At 49.9% G+C, this 18,109-nt stretch overlaps 3 protein-coding genes across 6 annotated transcripts in view; 2 read left to right on the top strand and 1 right to left on the bottom strand.

Moving 5' to 3' along the window:
- Positions 1–8,379, top strand: part of CELF5 (CUGBP Elav-like family member 5) — a 37,035-nt gene extending 28,656 nt beyond the window's left edge. For both annotated transcript variants that reach the window (XM_040086698.2, XM_040086699.2), the window contains exons 7-13: positions 2,572–2,716; positions 3,311–3,457; positions 3,677–3,739; positions 3,827–3,910; positions 4,931–5,074; positions 5,160–5,324; positions 6,228–8,379. In XM_040086698.2, coding sequence (XP_039942632.2) covers positions 2,572–2,716; positions 3,311–3,457; positions 3,677–3,739; positions 3,827–3,910; positions 4,931–5,074; positions 5,160–5,287 — 711 coding nt within the window. In that variant the 3' untranslated portion in view covers positions 5,288–5,324; positions 6,228–8,379. The remainder of the gene's footprint in view (positions 1–2,571; positions 2,717–3,310; positions 3,458–3,676; positions 3,740–3,826; positions 3,911–4,930; positions 5,075–5,159; positions 5,325–6,227) is intronic.
- A 28-nt stretch (positions 8,380–8,407) lies between these two features.
- On the bottom strand, positions 8,408–14,262 carry LOC120763414 (hydroxysteroid 11-beta-dehydrogenase 1-like protein). 3 transcript variants are annotated; one of them, XM_058423588.1, is made up of 8 exons: positions 13,760–14,262; positions 13,471–13,656; positions 12,709–12,839; positions 11,483–11,594; positions 11,016–11,107; positions 9,933–10,026; positions 9,464–9,629; positions 8,414–9,170 (listed from the first exon to the last, which is right to left on the bottom strand). In XM_058423588.1, the coding sequence occupies exons 2-8, from the start codon at positions 13,553–13,555 to the stop codon at positions 8,984–8,986; spliced, it is 867 nt and encodes a 288-aa protein (XP_058279571.1). In that variant the 5' UTR covers positions 13,556–13,656; positions 13,760–14,262; the 3' UTR covers positions 8,414–8,983. The 3 variants fall into 3 exon arrangements, 2 of the variants coding, with proteins under 2 accessions (XP_058279572.1, XP_058279571.1); XM_058423589.1 differs by lacking the exon at positions 13,760–14,262 and having other exon boundaries at positions 8,408–9,170; positions 13,471–13,598; XR_009208506.1 differs by lacking the exons at positions 8,414–9,170; positions 9,464–9,629 and having other exon boundaries at positions 9,999–10,026; positions 10,446–11,107.
- Positions 14,263–14,545: 283 nt separating this feature from the next.
- Positions 14,546–17,197, top strand: MICOS13 (mitochondrial contact site and cristae organizing system subunit 13). The gene is made up of 4 exons (XM_040086459.2): positions 14,546–14,611; positions 15,849–16,005; positions 16,529–16,580; positions 17,006–17,197. Exons 1-4 carry the CDS (start codon positions 14,583–14,585, stop codon positions 17,101–17,103), a joined length of 336 nt encoding a protein of 111 aa, XP_039942393.1. The 5' UTR covers positions 14,546–14,582; the 3' UTR covers positions 17,104–17,197.
- Positions 17,198–18,109: the final 912 nt, after the last annotated feature.

Consider the following 18,109-nt stretch of genomic DNA (forward strand, 5'->3'; position numbering starts at 1 on the left):
TTTAGGAAGAAGTTTGGAGCCTGGGTTGTTTTTGTTTTGTTTTCAGTTGTCTGTTTTAAATTTATATTAACAGCCTTCTTCAAAAACGATCTCAAATTAAACGTAAAATAATCATACACTAAGTTCAGTCTAAAGTTATTCAGATCTATGCAAATATGCAAAATAAGATACTTAAAATAGTCGAACAGTGCATGGTAGCTGAAACTGTAAAAAAAGTCTCATCTGGGAAGTACAACTGGCTAAGCATTTGAAAGTAGTTTATTTCAGTGCTTAAATCGAGTTTTTATCCCAGGTGCCTCTGCAAATGAGTTCATTTTATTCAACAAGTTAGCTCACGTGGACTCAGGGAAATGTTTGGGAGCTGATAAAAAATTATGAATACAAAAGAGGTCTGAAGTCTTAAAAAAGCAGCTAAAGCCATTTACTAAGTGCTTATAATGCCTGAATATTTCTTGTATATCATAAATCAATTAGTTCCGAACACAAAACATAATTTGTTCACACTTCCCCCCCTTTTATTTCTCCTCTTATGGTTCATGATGGTAATTTTATGTAAGTGATGAGAACAATTGCTGAGTGCCAATTTGGTGCTCATGGAGGCCTTGGTCCAGCCAGAGCCTGGCACAGAAGAGGCATTAATGAGAAAAGAGAAGATCAATATTGACACAGTGAGTAGGGAACGTGTTGGTTCCTGCAGCCTGCAGTGGGGCAGTGTGGGGACAGGAGCAGGAGCAGCGGGGCTCAGCAGGGCTGTGACCCCAGGAGGCTCAGCAGGGCTGTGACCCCAGGAGGCTCAGCAGGGCTGTGACCCCACAGAGGCTCAGCAGGGCTGTGACCCCACAGAGGCTCAGCAGGGCTGTGACCCCAGGAGGCTCAGCAGGGCTGTGACCCCACAGAGGCTCAGCAGGGCTGTGACCCCAGGACGCTCAGCAGGGCTGTGACCCCACGGAGGTCACGTTTCACTGCAGCGCTGGCTCAGGTGGCTCCCAGTGAGAGGGGTGAGTGCAGCTCCAGGGGAGCCAGGGATGATGTGGGGGTGAACAGAGAGGTGATACCAGGGCTTGTCCTTTCTGGAATGGCAGAACCGGTCACAGGAGTGACCCCTGTGCTCTCAGTCCCTCTGCCCCAGAGCCCCTGGGTTGGGACAGGCCTGGGAGCACTCACCCATCCCCAAAAAGGGCTCGAGCCAATTTCACCCCATGCCTTTGCTTGTACCAGCTTGCAGAGGCAGCCCTGCCATGAAATTCCTCTTCTTTTTATGCAAAAGCCACGATCAGCTTCTGTGTGGAGGAAATTGGGAGGTTTAGCTAGTCACAAACCTTTCAGTTAGATCCTTCAGCTGAGCCCGGGGCCAAACTGCCCTGTGACCTCAGCCCTTGGTGAAGAGGAAGGTTCCTGGGGAGCTGTGTGTTTGTGTTGCAGAGCAGACAGTGGGATGTGACAATGTCGGGAAGATTTTTGTTGTTTCTTTGGGTTTTGCCTTGTGTCACCCCTCAGCTCCTCCTGAGAAACTCTGCTTTCCTAAGAGCCATGCCTGTGCCTCCCCTGCTCTTCTTGCTTGATGTGAAGACAAAGCTGATAAAGGGCTGGATAATTTTGCATCCAGAGCTAAGTCTTTTTTGTCACTGCACTCTGAGGGCATCTTAGGCCCCGCTAATGGTCAAATAGGACCAGAAGGATTCTTTTCTTCTCTTAATCCTCCTCCCAACCCTCCCACCCTTCCTTTTGTACTGTTCATCTCTGCCTTGGCAGTGTGTCATGGCACCACAAGGAGCTAATGTCCCCTGGGTGCAGGCCAGTGCCAGAGGACTGAGCTCAGGGGATCACGGGCCAGACCTCTGAGGGCAAAACAGGCCACAGGAACTGGGCACACACCTGGTGGCACGGCAGGGTGGCTGTGCCAGGGCGAGCCCTGAGTGTCTCCCAGCACGATGCGCTCGTGGAGGCTGGGCAGAAGCAGAGGGATTTGGGGCCCGTTCCTCGAGGCAAAGCTGTGTTAGTTAATATCTGGCGCTGTGACCAGGGAGAGGGGCCTGGCAGTGCAGAGGCGTGTGGGGAGATGGTGCTGCTGGGTGCCAGCACAGCCCTGACCCACTCCCTCCCCACTGCAGGAGCCGATGGGCTCTCCTGATGCCCTGTGCCCAGCTGAGTGAGCCACAACCCCTCGAGGCTGCTGGCCCACGGAGAGGGAGAGCCATGGGGGTGCCCAGCTGTGGCTGTGTGGACCTGGCTGTCCCCTGAGCTGTGTCCCCTGCCTGCAGGACAGGGAGCTGTGCCCAGCTCTCGGGGGCTCTCACGGGCGGCCAGGCCACGTCGGCAGGGCCAGCAGCTGTGTGACTACGTGGCTGCAGGGACCTCGTGGGCCCCGGGAGAGCCTGGGGAGGGCCTGGGGAGGGCCTGGGGAGGACAACCACCACTGCCCACCCCAGCAGGCCTGGCGGCATTGGGGGAAGCTGCAGGGCAGGTGGCAGGACCTGGGGGAGGTGACAGCCGGGCTGGTGTGCGCAGCCTCCCCCAGCTCTGCAGGGCCCTGGCAGCAGGAGGCCCTGACTGCACGGTCCTGCTTTGCAGCTGATGCAGCAGCAGACCACGGTTCTCTCCACCTCCCACGGCAGCTACCTGAGCCCGGGCGTCGCCTTCTCCCCGTGCCACATCCAGCAGATCGGTGCCGTCAGTCTCAACGGGCTGCCAGCCACTCCCATTGCACCAGCGTCAGGTGAGGGAACCCCCTGCCCCAGCACTCCGGGTAAAACACTTCTGCACCTCCGGGCTCAGCAGCTGCACGAGCTCGCTCCTTTCCAGCAGTGCAGCCTCTGAGCACAGCAGTCTCTGCTCTGCACAAATTCCTGCGACGCCCCTGACACCCTCACGTGTTCCACACACATCCTCTTGCCCTACAGCCGTGCATTTTTGCTGCAGTTTTAGTAAAGGGCTGGGTTCCAGGGTTGCACTTGACTCCGAGGTCAGCAGTGCTGTTGTTCATGATCCTCATCCCACAGCAATACTGCATCGGGTTCAAGCCCTGTCAGAACAGGCATGTGTCGTGCCAGGTGCTGTGCAAACCCAGATCAAAGATGTTCCTCCCCAAAGCTCTGACAGCACTCAGGACTGGCAGCTCTTCTCACACTCTTCCCACTAGTGCTGCCTCTTAATTTCGTGATGGCTCTAGCACCAGTCTGTCATCTCCACGTGCCAAATAAAAGAGATGATGGCTTCATACACAGCAGTCTTGCCAGGCAGGTGCAAGAGGGGAGCAGGGGCTTTGTGGGACCTTGACTTTCATGGGATCTGCTCTCTTCTTGTTCTCCAGGGCTACATTCACCACCTCTCCTGGGAACAGCGGCCATGCCAGGACTGGTGGCACCCATTTCCAATGGATTCACTGGAGTGGTACCATTCCCAAATGGGCATCCAACCTTGGAAACAGTTTACACCAACGGCCTTGTGCCATATTCAGGTATTGAGAGCAGTAAAAAAACCCCACCATGCAGAGACCTGAGAAACTGCAATTAGTTCCTCTTTTCTGGGATCCCCACACTTCTGTAGCTCCCTGCCAGCCAGGCACTGACTCACTTGGGGGCGAGGGTGGGAAACAACACTGCACACACACACACGCACGCACAGAATTCATGAGTGATTCCTTTTGCTGTGCTTCTGATTGTGTTTTTCTCTGCAGCCCAGAGCCCTTCAGTAGCAGAGACTTTGCACCCAGCCTTCACAGGAGTTCAGCAGTATGCAGGTACCAGCTTCCCTTGTCTCCCTCAGGCCCTTGTGTGGCTGACCAGATCCTCAGGTAAATGGTTTGTTCTGTCTCCTTGGGCTGCAGCTGTGTATCCAACCACCACCATCACCCCCATTGCACAGAGCATCCCTCAGCAGCCTCCCATCCTGCAGCAGCAGCAGCGAGAAGGTGAGGATCAGAGTGGGAATAGGGCTGTCCGGTGGCGTGGGTGGGATTTGTGGAGCTCATTTCGTGCACAGCAGAGCTGATGGAGAGGAGGCAGCGCTGATTTGTGTCTCTTGATCTTTAATGCTGGAGCTGGGGTATGGAAACAACCACATGTCTGCAGTGAGTGGACTGGGAAGGGTCACGGGATGTTTCCTGACCTCACGTCTGCCCAGATGCTGCCACGTGCAGAGCGGCAGTGGGCCTGGAACACCTTTCACACCAAAGGGGTGAGAGTCAGCACCTTCCCCATGCAGTCAGGGGCAAAGAGCACTCATCCCTCTCTTTGCTGGTGCCAGAACCACAATGGAACCAATCAAACCAGCCTCTCTTTTCAGCCTTCATAGCCTATTGAATTTATTTTCAACTTACTTCAAAACTGGCTTGAATAGAATTTGGAGGCAAAGGCATTCTCTCTCTGCACCTGATTGGTAGAGCAAATGTCAGCAAGGGAGCAGCTTCTCGTGCTCCTAAAGGAGCAATTGAAGAAGTGGACTGGACCAGGTCAGCCCATAAATTGGATGTGTGGCAATCCAGGTTTTCAGTTAAGGCTGTGGCTTCTGGACTGAAGGCACCGCTGCAGGGAGTGCTACAGCAGGAGCTTTCACACAGCAGTGTCTGCAGCTCTCCTAGGACTGGGACAGCTGTGAGCTCTCAGCTCAGCTGATTTCCTTCCAGCAGAACAGCTCCCAGATACTCACAGAGCTGGTTGTGCACAGCTCCCTGTGTAGGAGCTAGGCAAGCTTTGAAAGAGAATCTGCTCTCCAGAAACTCTAGTTTTGTATAGAGTCTCCCAGTTGCTCTTGGAGAGCCTGCAGATCGCTTCATGGACCAGTGACAGAGACAAGCACGGGGAGGTCAGAGCAGAAGGAGGCAGTGCCAGGGCTCTCCTCCAGTGCTGTGCTGTGAGTTGAGCCCATTTCTCTTCCCCTGCCCTTTGGGGGCTTTCTGTTTTGTCCTTCCCCATCGCCCCTGTACCTGCAGGTCCTGAAGGCTGCAATCTCTTCATCTACCATCTCCCCCAGGAGTTTGGAGACAACGAGCTGATGCAGATGTTCCTGCCCTTTGGCAATATCATCTCCTCAAAGGTGTTCATGGATCGTGCCACCAATCAGAGCAAGTGTTTTGGTAAGTGCAGGCAAGGGAAGCACGATCAGTGACAATGACAGTCAGTGGGCATGGCACTGTCATCCATCCTGTGTCCTTCCTTCAGGTTTTGTGAGCTTTGACAACCCATCCAGTGCACAGACTGCTATCCAGGCCATGAATGGCTTCCAGATCGGCATGAAACGTTTGAAGGTGCAGTTAAAACGGCCCAAGGATGCCAACCATCCCTACTGACAGCGCTGAGCAAGCAGGAGTCACTTCTGCAGCACAGGTAACCTGTCCCCAGCAGGACACGGCTCTGGCCAGGGCTCCAGCTGCTCCCTGCAGAGTGGGAGGACAGCAGTGGAGGCAGTGACACAGCTGCTGGGGCAGAGGCTTCACCTGAGCAGGGTGACCAGAGCAGGCCTGGAGATGATGGCCAGGTTCAGCATTCATCAGGGAAATTTGTGGCAATGCGGAAAGCCCAAAGCCAAGCCAGAGAGTCAAGATCAGGGTGAGGTCTGGTGAAGATGAACAGGGTCAGACATAATCCAGTAATTGCCAGGCAGGTCTATAGTGACAGTAATAAACATCGAGGTGGGAGCCCAGATCATGAGATCCATGGACAGGACAGGTCCATGGACAGGTGGAGACCAGAACTTCCACGCTGTGTATCAGACAAAGGCTGATGGCACAGAGCTGTGAGGAGACTCTTGGAGCCGTGGGCAGGATGGACAGACAGTGCAGGTGGGGCTGGCCAAGTTCATCAAGGGCTGCGAGTGCCCTCAGGGCCCCGACAGGCAGATGGTTCCAGTGGCCTGTTTGTGGTCTAAGCAAGGTTTTACTCTGCTGTCCAACTGCTCCCAAAAAGCTTTTGACTGCCTAAAAAGATATTAAACCCCCGTAGTTTTCAGTTGTTACAGAGGCCCTGAAGTTAGTCTGCAAAGAATACTTTCTGGGGTAAGAAAGACAATCCCATGATTCACAGGGATCACAGAAAAGCAGAGAAAAGGTGAGACCCTGAAGAGCTGCTGTCCAAGAGCCAGCTCCTGCCAGCCTACAAATGGGGAGCAAGAGAGTGTGATCTGATTTGGGTCAGAGTCCTTCAGGTTTAACCATCAGCAGCTCAAAGCTTGAGGTTCTCATAGATGTCCTCCTAATCTCCCAATTTCCTCCCTCCTCCCTTTCTGTTCAGGTGAAGGGAAAGTCCAGAGGAAGAATTTCTGCTTCAGGTTGATTTTCAGAGAGGCCAGTAAATTTATCGACTCTTTTGACACCACCCCTTTCCTTCCTCGGCTTCCCACCTAACCCACCCCATCTTCCTCCTCCCCTCCTCTCCAAGACATGCAATTAAAGAGAAGGCTCAATATCTGCCCAGGAGGAAGATTCTTGCCACGCCTGGACTCGCATATTTGCTGCTAAACGTGGTGCAAAGCAAAGGGACCAGCAAACCAGCAGCCCCTGGGACACGGAGCTCTTCCTCTCGGGGTGTGGCTGGAGAACATGGACCAAGCAAACCCATGGTGTGTCTCTAGGTTACTGCAGTGATGTGTGGAAATTTACTTCCGTCCCTCCCTCCCTCCTGCTCTGTTTCTGGCCCTTTCATAGATAACTATAAATATATACAGTCTCTATTTTTTTTTTTTTAAACTAGCTCACAGGACCAAACTTTTCCATTCAGAGACTTGACTGCTTGCAAGAGGTATTGGAAATTCGGGGTTTGCCTTTGCAACAGTGTCTGCTCAGCACGCACTGCAGATAGGCCTGAACGTTTTGGAGAGAGGGGGCTGGGGGTGGGTTGGGAAGAGAGAGAGAGAGAGAGAGAGAGAGAGAGAGCAAGAAAGAGAAATACATTCCTCCAGGATTAGGGCACAGTCAGCTGCTCAGCTTGAGTCACTCATCCACCTTAGCACCAGCCTGGTTAAGGATCTGGTGAGCTCTGTCTTACCTTTCCAAGGGCTTCTGCAGACAAAGCTCCTGGGATGCGGTGCCAGCCCCTACCCTGAGCACTCCGTGATGAGGCTGAAAGCACAGGAATCCAGTCCCCTTACTTAGAGGAGCTGCACTGCCTCCCCACACATGGCACAGATCCGTGTTTCACAGCTCTCCATGGCAACAGCATTTTCTTGATGAAGGCAGGAGAAGATGAGAGTGAGCAGATGCAATCTCCAGCACAGCTAGAGAAGCCTCCCAGGGGCTGCACACTGCCTCCCTGTGTCGATACCAGCGCTGGGGAGTGGGCAGTTCTCCTTCCACATGACACAGGACGTTTTCTCCCTCTGAGTTCAGCAGGAGGACTCTGCTCATGCACCCGCTGCAAAGCCTTCCCCAGCAGATGCAAGGAAAACAGGATGAAAGAGAGTTCCATTTGGGTTTTTTCCCCACAACACCCCCTCCAAGAGACAGATTATACATATGCAGCATATACATATATATATACACACATATATATATGTAGGGACAGCTCTATACACTATATACACAAACTCTAAAGCACAGAATGTAGTTCAGAACTGGATTTTAAAAAGATCCCCTGGGAGCGTGGGGTGTGTGTCGTCCTGACAAGGCACATCCCTTGAACAGTTTGGAACAGTCTCTTCGAGTTTCTACAAAAATAAGGAAAGGAAAGCAAGGCAGAACAGACCAACAACCCCCAGAGTGATTAGGAATGAACGATTTCAATGTTCCAGAGTTTGATAAGGTACCGCAAACATTGGCGTGTGTGTGAGGGGGTGTGAGCACATTGAAATAGGGACAGAGAGTTGGTGGGGCAAAGTTGGTGCAATCGATACCGAAGTGAGCTATGGGGATTTTGGAGAATCTCGGCCAACTCTCATTCTCCTCCAGTTTGCCCTTTGTTCAGGTGTTTGTGGCACAGTCCTTTAAGTCCCTTCACATCTCCTCCACCACCCTTCTGTGTCTGACGCTGAGAGTTTATGAGAGGTGAATGAAGCTGTGAGAGTCTGTGTGTTTCTATAGTCCATGTTTACTTATTGTAAATACCATTTTTATACTTAACATCTATTATGTATGTGATTTGTATAATGTACTTTATTTCTGCTACAAGTAATTTCATGAAGTTTAAACTTAGTCTAATTTTGAACAAAACAAAAAAAAAAAAAGAAAAAAGATGAACAAATGCAAAATGGGAAAAAAAGGACTTTGGGAATCCTAGGTCAAGCTGGTTTAAAACAAGCATTTACAGTTTTCTTCCATCACAGTTACTGATGTGACTGTACAATGTTACAGGTGCGATACAAGCTTTGTCAATGTCAAATTCCTCACTCTGGTCAAAAAAAAAAAAAAAATCCTAAATTTATTTAATAAAAGTTTTACTTGCTAAGTAACTGGAGCTCTACTTCATGTTGTTAGTTGCAGCTGCTTTTAGGTAATGCTTACACTTGGAGACATGGCCAAAGCCCTGGGCTAATTTAACAGGTCACGTGGGGTCAGCGAACAGGCCTTGGCCCACAGAATCCGGGGAACCAGTATTTCTTCACAGAGGAAGCATCAACACATAATACCAACACATTAAAAACTTGTTTAATTAAAATAGAGATTAAAATTCTACTCAGAGGAAGCAGGAGGGTTTGTGGAATCTGAAATGAAGTAGCCGAGGAGGATGTCCCAGGAAGGTACAGACAATTCCAGGACATCCTGTGCAGACAGACAGGGGTTAAAGCTGGGGCTGAGAAAAGGCTGGATGCACTCAGGGCAGTCAGGTGAGGCTGAAGGAGGGGAGATGGGAGGGCTAAGGCAGAGTGAACAGTGGGAAAGGCCTCTGACTGTTGGGTAGCACGTAAAGGATGAGAGGCACCGAGTCACGTTAGGAACATGGAACTTTGCCACCACAGCTGCCCTGCTCCTGCTTGACGCCAGTGGTTGAGTGGGATGCTTAGTGGGATGGCAGGAATGTGATTGGGAGGGATACAGGATGAAACTCGGCACCCCTTAGGGGCTGCTGTAGTTATAGAAAGTCCGTAGCACCTGGCTCCCGCTGCGGGGGAACAGAGCCCAGAGGCAGCAGAGCTGCTGCAGCCACCGCGGGTAGAAAACCTCGTGCTCGCGAGCGGCTCCGCCCCGGACGATGGCGAGCGCGGCCTCGGGAGCAGGGGAGGCACCGAGGTGCACTTTGCCCCTGCAAGGGAACGGGCAGAGGGTCACTCAAAGCCAGGGAGCCCCTGCTGGGGTTTGAGCTGGGCACGCTGACCCCACAGGGCTCTGCCTGCTCCTGTCCCATGATGAACAACCCCTGTGCTGTGCCCAGGCAGGTGCACTGTCCCCAAACAGGTGCACTGTCCCCAGACAGGTGCACTGTCCCCAGACAGGTGCACTGTCCCCAGACAGGTGCACACACCCTCTTAAACAGAGCTGCTGTCATTTTTTTGCACGATTTCAAGAAGAGATATATTCCTGCAGACAGATACATACCTGGTGTACTCCAGTGCTGAAGCAGTATCGATCAGGCCCAGGATGCACAGGGTGACAGACACATTTCTCTTCTGCATGATGAGCTCGTGGCGCAGTGAGCCAAAGAATCCATCCAGTGCAAACTTGGTGGCAGAGTAAGAAGTGGTGAAGGGAGTGGGCATTTTCCCTGGAAAGGGAAAAGAGAGAATGGAAACCATTAGGAAACTGGGTGTAAGTAGGATCAATGGAGAAGGAATCTGGGAAAAAATCTTTGTCATACTGTATCAACTCATGTTCCGCTCAGGTGAGTCTCCCTTTATATAAGTGTACTAGCATACGCATTATTATATTATTTATTATAATATTATTATATACTATGAAAAGCACAGTTTGAAAATGTGTTTAGGAGCTGAACAACAGAGAAATATGAACAGTACTGGGAACCATTGTTTCCACAAGACCAGCACTTATTCCAGGTAAAGCCACCAACCTGTGAGGGAAGAAACAACCACCAGAGCGCCTCTGTTCTTCTCCAGGGTGGGAAGAGCTGCTGTTGCAAGAGCCACATAACTCAAAAAATTCACCTGGAATGGTAAATGTAGACATGGAAGAAGCAAGAGGGTTTGAAAGCATGAGCCAAGAAAGTCAATAGAGTGGTCAGAAATGGAAAAGAGCATGGTTTGGAATTGCCTTCTCAAACATCAAGTGAGAAAAAATATCACTAAAGATGGGGGCAAACATTGCATTCCTGACTCTTCAGTGAAGAAGAATCAGGGCAAAGGTTATTCCTGGGCTTTAACACGCAGATTTTCTGACAAGATACAATTTGCTGTCCCTGCATTTTCTTTATGCAATTCTTTACTCTGCAATCCCTACCAAAGACACCAGAGTCTGTTTGCTTCCCTCTTAAGTTTCTCTTGACTGAGCTCAGACTACAATGAGGCACAAAGTTCAGCATCTCTTCAGAGCTTGACTGCTCTCTTAAATTATAAGAATTTCTTACCTATGTTCCTAAGTTCCCATTCTCCAGCAAAAAGCCTCCTTCCAAAATGAAATAGAAACTAATATGACCCACCTGAATGAAGAAGACTGAATCAAGAAAACAGCTCTTCATTTCCATGGCCCCAAAACCCGGCACCAGGGCGATTCTACAGGAAAACTCTAAATCTGTGAACAGAGACTCAAATGGCAGACACCATTTCAAACAACTTTGTGTTGTGGAATTGTGCACATGCCACAGAGCAGTAGGAAGCACTGGCTGCTCACTTAGAGACCTTCCTGAACTAAACACAACTGCCTGGAACTGCCCATCAATCCGAAACTCCTGGGCAAAATGGAGGTAAGAAGGACAGAAGGAAGAAGTCTGAAGTTCTTCCCAAACATTCCTCTTCACAAATGTACATCTGAGCAAAACACCTCTCCAGCAGCAGAGCCTCTAAACTGTTTGACTTCAAACAGGAATGAAGTAAAAGCTTCCTCAACCATTGCCAGATTTGGATTTGCCTTGGAGCTTCCCAAAGCTGTCCCAGGAGATGCCAGGCTCAGCCCGTTCAGGGGAGCTGGGAAGCCTCACCTGCATGAGCCAGCGGGTGTATTCCACATCTCCGGTCCACTCCTGGAAACGGTTGGTGCCGATGTGATTCAACACGAGGTAATCCAGGCCCCCTTGGACAGCAGAAAAAGCAGTCACACAAGGGGCCCATCTCCTGACCTTCAACCAGGGAGCTCAGAAATGCCAGGAGGGCTGAAGCACTCGCTCAGAAGGCTGGGAAGTGCTTTACCATGAAGACAGATTAAATATGCCCATCTGGGAGCAGCTTTGACTGCTCCTCGGGAGTAGAACTGAAAGGAAAACTGTTTGACTTTGACAACAACTCCCTGGAATGATGTTTCAGCATGATTCAGGCTCAGAATTTAGTTCTGGTGGTACATCTATGTCCTTAACACCTTTCTCAGTTCAGGGAACTGAAGCAGGAAGCTCCTACTAGAATGAGAGCTGTGCACACACCTGAAAGCCAAAGAGATGCCCAGGATGCTTACCCAGCTTTTGGACAGCAAACTGAATCACCTTTTCAGGCTCTGAAGGGGAAGACATATCTGCAGGGACATAAAATACTTTCTTTGCTCCGAGTGTCAGGCATTTCTCCATCACCTTGAAAAAGAACACACGCCAAAGATTAAACTATTTGGAAAAATAAAAGGGGAAAAGGCAGCATAAAGCACATACTACAGTGAGTGAGAGTCAGTTCTGGACAGAGACACACTTTAATTTAAAATCTACTGCTGTTTGGGTCATGGAGAGCATATCCTGCATCCAGACTTTGAATCTGCACCCTGCAAAGAGTTACCTCTACTTAACTGTGTGCTCAAACGATCTACTTTGGGACAGGATCAAGATTCACTGGGAAAAAAACCAATCTTCTCCAGGAGAAATCTTCTGGAACAAGGGTTACGCTTTACATTAAGTCCTTCTCTTTTTTCCATAATAACTGGAAAAGAATTCATCTTTCATAATTCCTTTGCTATGCTGAGTGTATGAATGTGCCTGGCAATGACATGCAGTTTTAGCTATTCGCTGAAATAATGCCTTCCAGTCATTAGGAACTATTATTATGCTCACTGTCCCCAGCTCACCTTTTGCACCATTTCACAGGGAAGAACTTTCCTTGGAAGTCACACATCCCCACAATTGAAGAGTTAGCCTTTCTAAATATTGTCCCGTGTCATAAAGGACAGATGAAGAAGTCTCGTCTGACTTGGTCAAAAAGCATTTAACCTACAAAAACTCTTTGAGTTTTTAACAAAAACAGCTACAAATAGAACAATTTGGACTTTGAAAAGCTGCACAGTATTGCACAGGAATTGTAGTTCATGGAGTATCTCAAATTGAAGAGGACCCAGGGATCCTCACAGGACTCCCTCAAACCAAACCACATCATTAAGGATGTGGCCCAGATGTTCCTTGAACTCTGACAGGCTTGGTGCCATGACCACTTCTCCCTGGGGAACTTATTCCAGTGACTGATCACCCTTTCAGTGGAGAACATTTTCCTAATGCAGCTTCGCACCATCCCCTCATTTAAATAAATGTTCAGGCACTTAAAAGCTCGGCCACTGCATCTTCTTGTAAAGGCCAACTTGTCTTCTGCGTTTATGCTCAACAGTTCCAAAGGAAAATTTATCGTGCTAACAACTGATTTTTTTTGCTGGTTTGGTAAAAGCCTGAATGTCTCATGTCTTCCCCCATACAAGGATGAGGTTCTTACCTTCTGCAGCACAGCTTCCCTTCTGGCAGTCAACACAATTTCAGCACCAAACTTGGCATAGTGATAAGCTATCTGCTCTCCAATCCCAGCACTGGCTCCAGTCACAAGAACACGGGCACCAGACAGGCTCTCTTTAATATGGGAAAGAGAACAAAAGATACAGAAGTAAGTGAAGGAAGCAGCAGAGGAGCTGCCCTTAACTACTGGCAGAGCTTTAAAGAGAAAAGATGCACCTAAGTGCTCAAAATTCTTGGTGCTTCTCCAAAACTAGAAGAGGCAGGACTGATGATGCAATGACACGATGATGCCAGCTAGCTGTGTCACAGGGCCTTTGCCTGGGTTGCTAGACCAAAATCTTCCAAGAACCAAGTTGTTTTTCACCATCTAAGAAGCCGTACAACATAAAGCAGAAACCAGGCTATGTGCCTTCTGCATATCATTTACTCTTTGCCATCAGCCAGGCATTGCACACCTATAGAGATGGTTCTTGACACCAAGGAATTTACAACCAAAACATAAAAAGAGCAAGGCAGTAGCAGAGTGCTATTTTTTCCCCACAGAGACAGCAGGATCCTTGCTCTTAGAACATTTTTTCTTCCTCTTTGTTTCAAGTTTCTCTTTGTTTCTGGGAATGAAACATTGCTTTAGGGCCACCAACTCTAGAAAGACTACGGAATGAAACTATCAGTCAAAGTTAGGAAATTCAACCTCCTCCCTTGTGTGACATATTTCAGCTTGAAATCATTCCCCTGGCGAGCCTACCTGGGTTAAAGTCGTCTTTCCAAAAGAAAGCTATGAGCCCAGCTACAACTCCTGTAGCACAAAGCACTTTTCCAATTGGCTTCATATCCCTCCAAGTTGTGAGGAACAAAGCGAAGTCTTGAAGCTGAGCACTTCAGCCAAAATAACAAATACTGTGTTCTGTTTCCTCTGATGCCTGGAGCCCACCTACGAGGGGCACATAAAGGCTTTTGTAGAACCGAGAGCCCAGCTGAGGGGTCTCTGTCCTGGGAGCCACAGCCATCTTGCTCAAGAATCAAAAGGATCTTACACCGGGAATTCCCACAGCGCTCTGCACTCACAGCCAGCCTCCACACATCGTAAGTCTAGAGGAGAAAAAAACCCCTTGTGTCTAATCTTAGAGAACTCTTAATTCATTAAAGACTGATGACAGTTGGCAGCAGTGACCCCAGAGCAGCCGGATCGCGGGAGGGAGGCGGCGGCAGAGCCCACAGGATGGAGCCTTGTCTGGCTGAGAGCAGCGGGATGAGCTGCTGTGCCACCACGCTGCGACACGGCGCGACAAACAGGGCGGCGGGGACAGCGCCACAAAGGCACAGGAGCCGCGCCCGGCGCCTCACGCCCTCAGCCCTGCCCGGCCCCCTCACGCCCTCAGAGCTACCCTGCCCTGCCTGGTCCTCTCACGGCCCTCAGCCCTGCCTGGTCCTCTCACGGCCCTCAGCCCTGCTCAGAGCTACCCTGCCCTGCCTGGTCCTCTCACGGCACTCAGCCCTGCTTAGAGCTGCCCTGCCCTGCCTGGTCCTCTCACGGCCCTCAGCCCGGCCCGGTCCTGCCCGCTCCCCTCACGCCCCTTACACCCCCAGCCCTGCCCGGCCCCCTCACGCCCTTCACGCCCCCCAACCCTGCCCAGCCCTGGCCGGTCTCCTCACGTCCCTTACACCCCCAGCCCTGCCCTGCCCTGCCCTGCCCTGCCCTGCCCGGTCCTCTCACGCCCCACAGCCCTGCCTAGCCCTGCCCGCTCTCCTCATGCCCCTTACACCCCCAGCCCTGCCCGGCCCCCTCACGCCCCTCACGGCGGCGGCGCGGGCGGGGCCCCGCGGGCACGTGACGGTCCCGGCCCCGCCGCCGCCGCCATGGCCGCCCGCCTGTTCCCCGCCGTCAAGTGAGTCCCGCGGGCCCTGCCCGCCCGTCCGGCCCGGCCCCCGCCCTCCCGCACCCTCCGCACGGCGTTTCCCCCCCGCATTCCCCGCCCGGCCCGCTCCACCATCCGCCCCCCGCTCCTCAGCGCTCCCCGGCCCGTCCCCAGGCCCGCGGCCGGCTCTGTCCCTCGGCCCTGCTCGCCTCGCTCCGCGCCCTTGGCCTCGCCTGCCCCCGCTGCCGGCGGCTCCCCGTGTGTGTCTGCACACGCCGGGCAGGGCTCTGCCGCTGCCTGGGGGCGAGCATGGGCACGTAACATAAACCCGGGAACAGCTCGGAGCTCGGCTTACACCCACAGGGAGGGAGTGCGGAAGGGTATCCTTGGGGAAGAACGGGGAGGGAGTGCAGAAGGGTGTCTGTCCTTGGGGGAGAATGGTGCATTTTAGCAGAGAAATCCTTTTTCCCCGAAATGCGTGTGAGTACGCGACTTAAAAAAATTTCCTTCTGTCTTGTATCTGTCGTATGTCCTACTGCTGCAGTACCGCTGTCTGCCAAGTTTTGGGTTGTCCCCTTGTACGATAGCTTTTGCTATTTTTAAAGGGCAAGGGTTTTTTAAAGGGGAAACATCTCTCTGCCCTGTGAGTCTGGGAAAGTCAGTCACCTCAGATCTCTTATTTATAATGGAAATGCCAATAAAGGCCAAATATTCTATTTTCGTCTTCCCTTTTGTAGGTTGCCATCACAGCTGTAAAACTGGTGACTGCACATCATGCAGGGAAACTCTAAAAGCCTTGGCAATGGAAACACCATGGCCAGGTGTTCACTGGACTGCAATGAGCTTAACAAGATCTTGGTGTCTGTCGCATTTATTAGATAAATGGCAGATTTATCATGAAGAACCACATCATTAACGTGGATGGCTTGCCCACTGCAAAATCCTTTAATTGCTTTTAGCAGAGGAGTATGCCAGTGAATCTCAGGCTTTAAAGAGTGGCACATGCTCTTGAGGAACCTGACACTTTCTCATTTTAATATTGAAAACCGTCACTGATAAAATGAGAATTAGGTGTAGTTTTAAGGGGCTGACAGGGAACAGTTGTCCTAGGAAGGCAAGGAACATAGGTAGGTATTTTTCTGCTGATTTTTGCCTGCAGCAAGACATGAGATTTCTTTCTTGATATCCTCTTTGGCAGTCACAACCAGAGAGAGATGCACTGATGGTCAGAACACAAACTGAACTGTTCTGCTTTCAATTCTTTCAGGTTTCTGATCAAAGGAGGCCTGGCTGGAGCTGCTGTGTACGTGGCATATGACCAGGGGCTGCTGGGCAGTGGCACAGAAGGTGCTGAAGCACTCAGAAAAGCTCAAGAAACGCTGCCTCCAGCTATCCAGGAGTGGACAGATTACCTGGGCTGGGAGGTAAGGGCTGCTCAGGTACCCCTGCAACACAGACACCTCTGAATGAGCAAGAGAAAATATGAGGCTGAGACCCTTGATTCCAGTGAGGCTGGCAGTTTTACTGTTGAAACTGGATTTCACATGGCCAGTATTTTGAAGAGGATTGAAATGGAAGGTGAATAAAATTCTAAATTTGGGGCAGAGACATTGCTCACAGACGTTATTTCAAACTTTGCTTAAAGTTTGAAAAGCATTTTTCCTATTACAGACAGCTGTAACTGAGACAGCCATGGAGATTTTTTTTGGTTTTTTTTTTTCAGGAGCACCTAAATAATAAATATGTTCTACCTTTTGTACCTACTTTGTATTGCAGGAAAGAGCAAACCCCAGACTTAAAGCATCATGTCTGGTCTCTTTGGAGGCTTACAGGGAATAGGCACCTAAGTATTTCTGAGATCTGAGGTCAAGAGGCTTTGCCAGGGTGATGTGAATTCCAAGTGAAACCCCTCGAGTGCTGATACTTTGTCTCTCTCTTTCTTTCTAGCTCCCATCCATTCCAAAATTTGACTTTTCCATCTCTAATTCCTGGAATAAAGGTAAAATAACTGCTCACTGAGTCTGAATTCAGTCCTTGTCTTTTCAGAAGGGATGAGGATTCATTCCCATTGTTGTTTGATTTTTAGATATTTTTGTTTGAAGGCCAAAGCATGTTCTAAATACCTAGTAATATATAGTTTTTATGGTGCAGCAAAGTGTCTTCATGTAATTGTGAGGAAACACAAATCCACAAGTAACTGTGACATGTCCAGCATCACTCATGGAGTCTGTGGCAAGGCCAGAAATAAAACAGGACTAAAACAAAGAACTGAGCTCAGTCTTAACTCATGCACAGGCCCTGAAGTTGGAATTTCTGTGTCACAAAAACTCAGAGCTTCAAGAGATCTACAGTGGCGGTGTTGGAAACGGGGAGATTTGGCTTGAATGATGATCTTGGGCTGATTCTTCTCTGCTTCCCTTGCAGGAGTGCACAGTGTCATGTCTGCCTTGTCTGTAGCTCCCACCAGGGCCTGTGAATACACAGTGGAAGGTTGGAAATATGTGAAGGATCTTGTGAAATGAACACGTTCTCCAGGGTTCAGGATTGCCTCAGTCCACCCCTCTGGAGGGCAGCTCGGCCGTGTAAGGGCTACAATAAAAGACTTTGGAACTCCCATTTGTATTTGGGTTGGTTTTAACCTGCAGAGTGGAATAATCGCTTTGTCTTAGCACTGATCCAAGGCTCCAGGAATCACAGATCAGTTGTGATGAAGTGACGGCCACGTGCTGAGGAACAGCTTCTGTTCTAGAGCTTGGAAACTAAATAGATTATTTTGAAGTTGAATTAACCTTGAAGGTGAATGCCATCTAATTCAAACCAAGCCAACCAGAGTTCAAAAAAAATTAAAAATCTAATAGTAAAAGATGCTGTAAAAGATGACCTAGGATGATTCATAGTGATTTGCACTATGCCTCAGTTGGCAGACTGTGCATATTTTCATTTTAACGTGGATAAAAACTTTGGCAAGGTCAGTTTTTAATTCACAGCCCAGGCAAATGTAAGGAGCACCAGTGGCCCTGGAGGGCACCACTATTGTAAAATAAAGTTACAAATTGATTCTGTGTTTTTAACCCTTTTTGATAGGATTGTTATAATTACAGAATGAGCCAAAACACAGCTGCGGAACAGAGAACAGCAGGAGGGGAGAGCAGGATGTGTCCTTACCCAAGTCAGGAAGCAAATTTAAAACACTAGGATGAAGAAGGATTTGCAGTTTTCTTTTTTTAACAGATACACGATGAAGCCAACTGCCCAGAGATTTCAGAGGATTTGGCTAAGATGCAGATGGCTTTAAAAAGTGCTTTAGTTAATTCCTGAAGGACGGGTCCATCAGCAGCTCTTAAACCTGATGGTCCAGATGGAAGCTCCAAGCTCAGTAAAACCTGGAGTTGTGTCCTGCAGGTGCCAGATGCTTCAGTGCACCCCAGAACCCAGATAACCTCTATTAATGCCACATTTATTTAACTTTCCAACACCCACTGCTCTTGAAGCAACACAACTTTGGTCAAAGGTCTACTCCCCCTTCTC

This window comes from Hirundo rustica, chromosome 26, assembly GCF_015227805.2.
Source record: "Hirundo rustica isolate bHirRus1 chromosome 26, bHirRus1.pri.v3, whole genome shotgun sequence".
NCBI classification, from domain to species: Eukaryota; Metazoa; Chordata; class Aves; order Passeriformes; family Hirundinidae; genus Hirundo; species Hirundo rustica.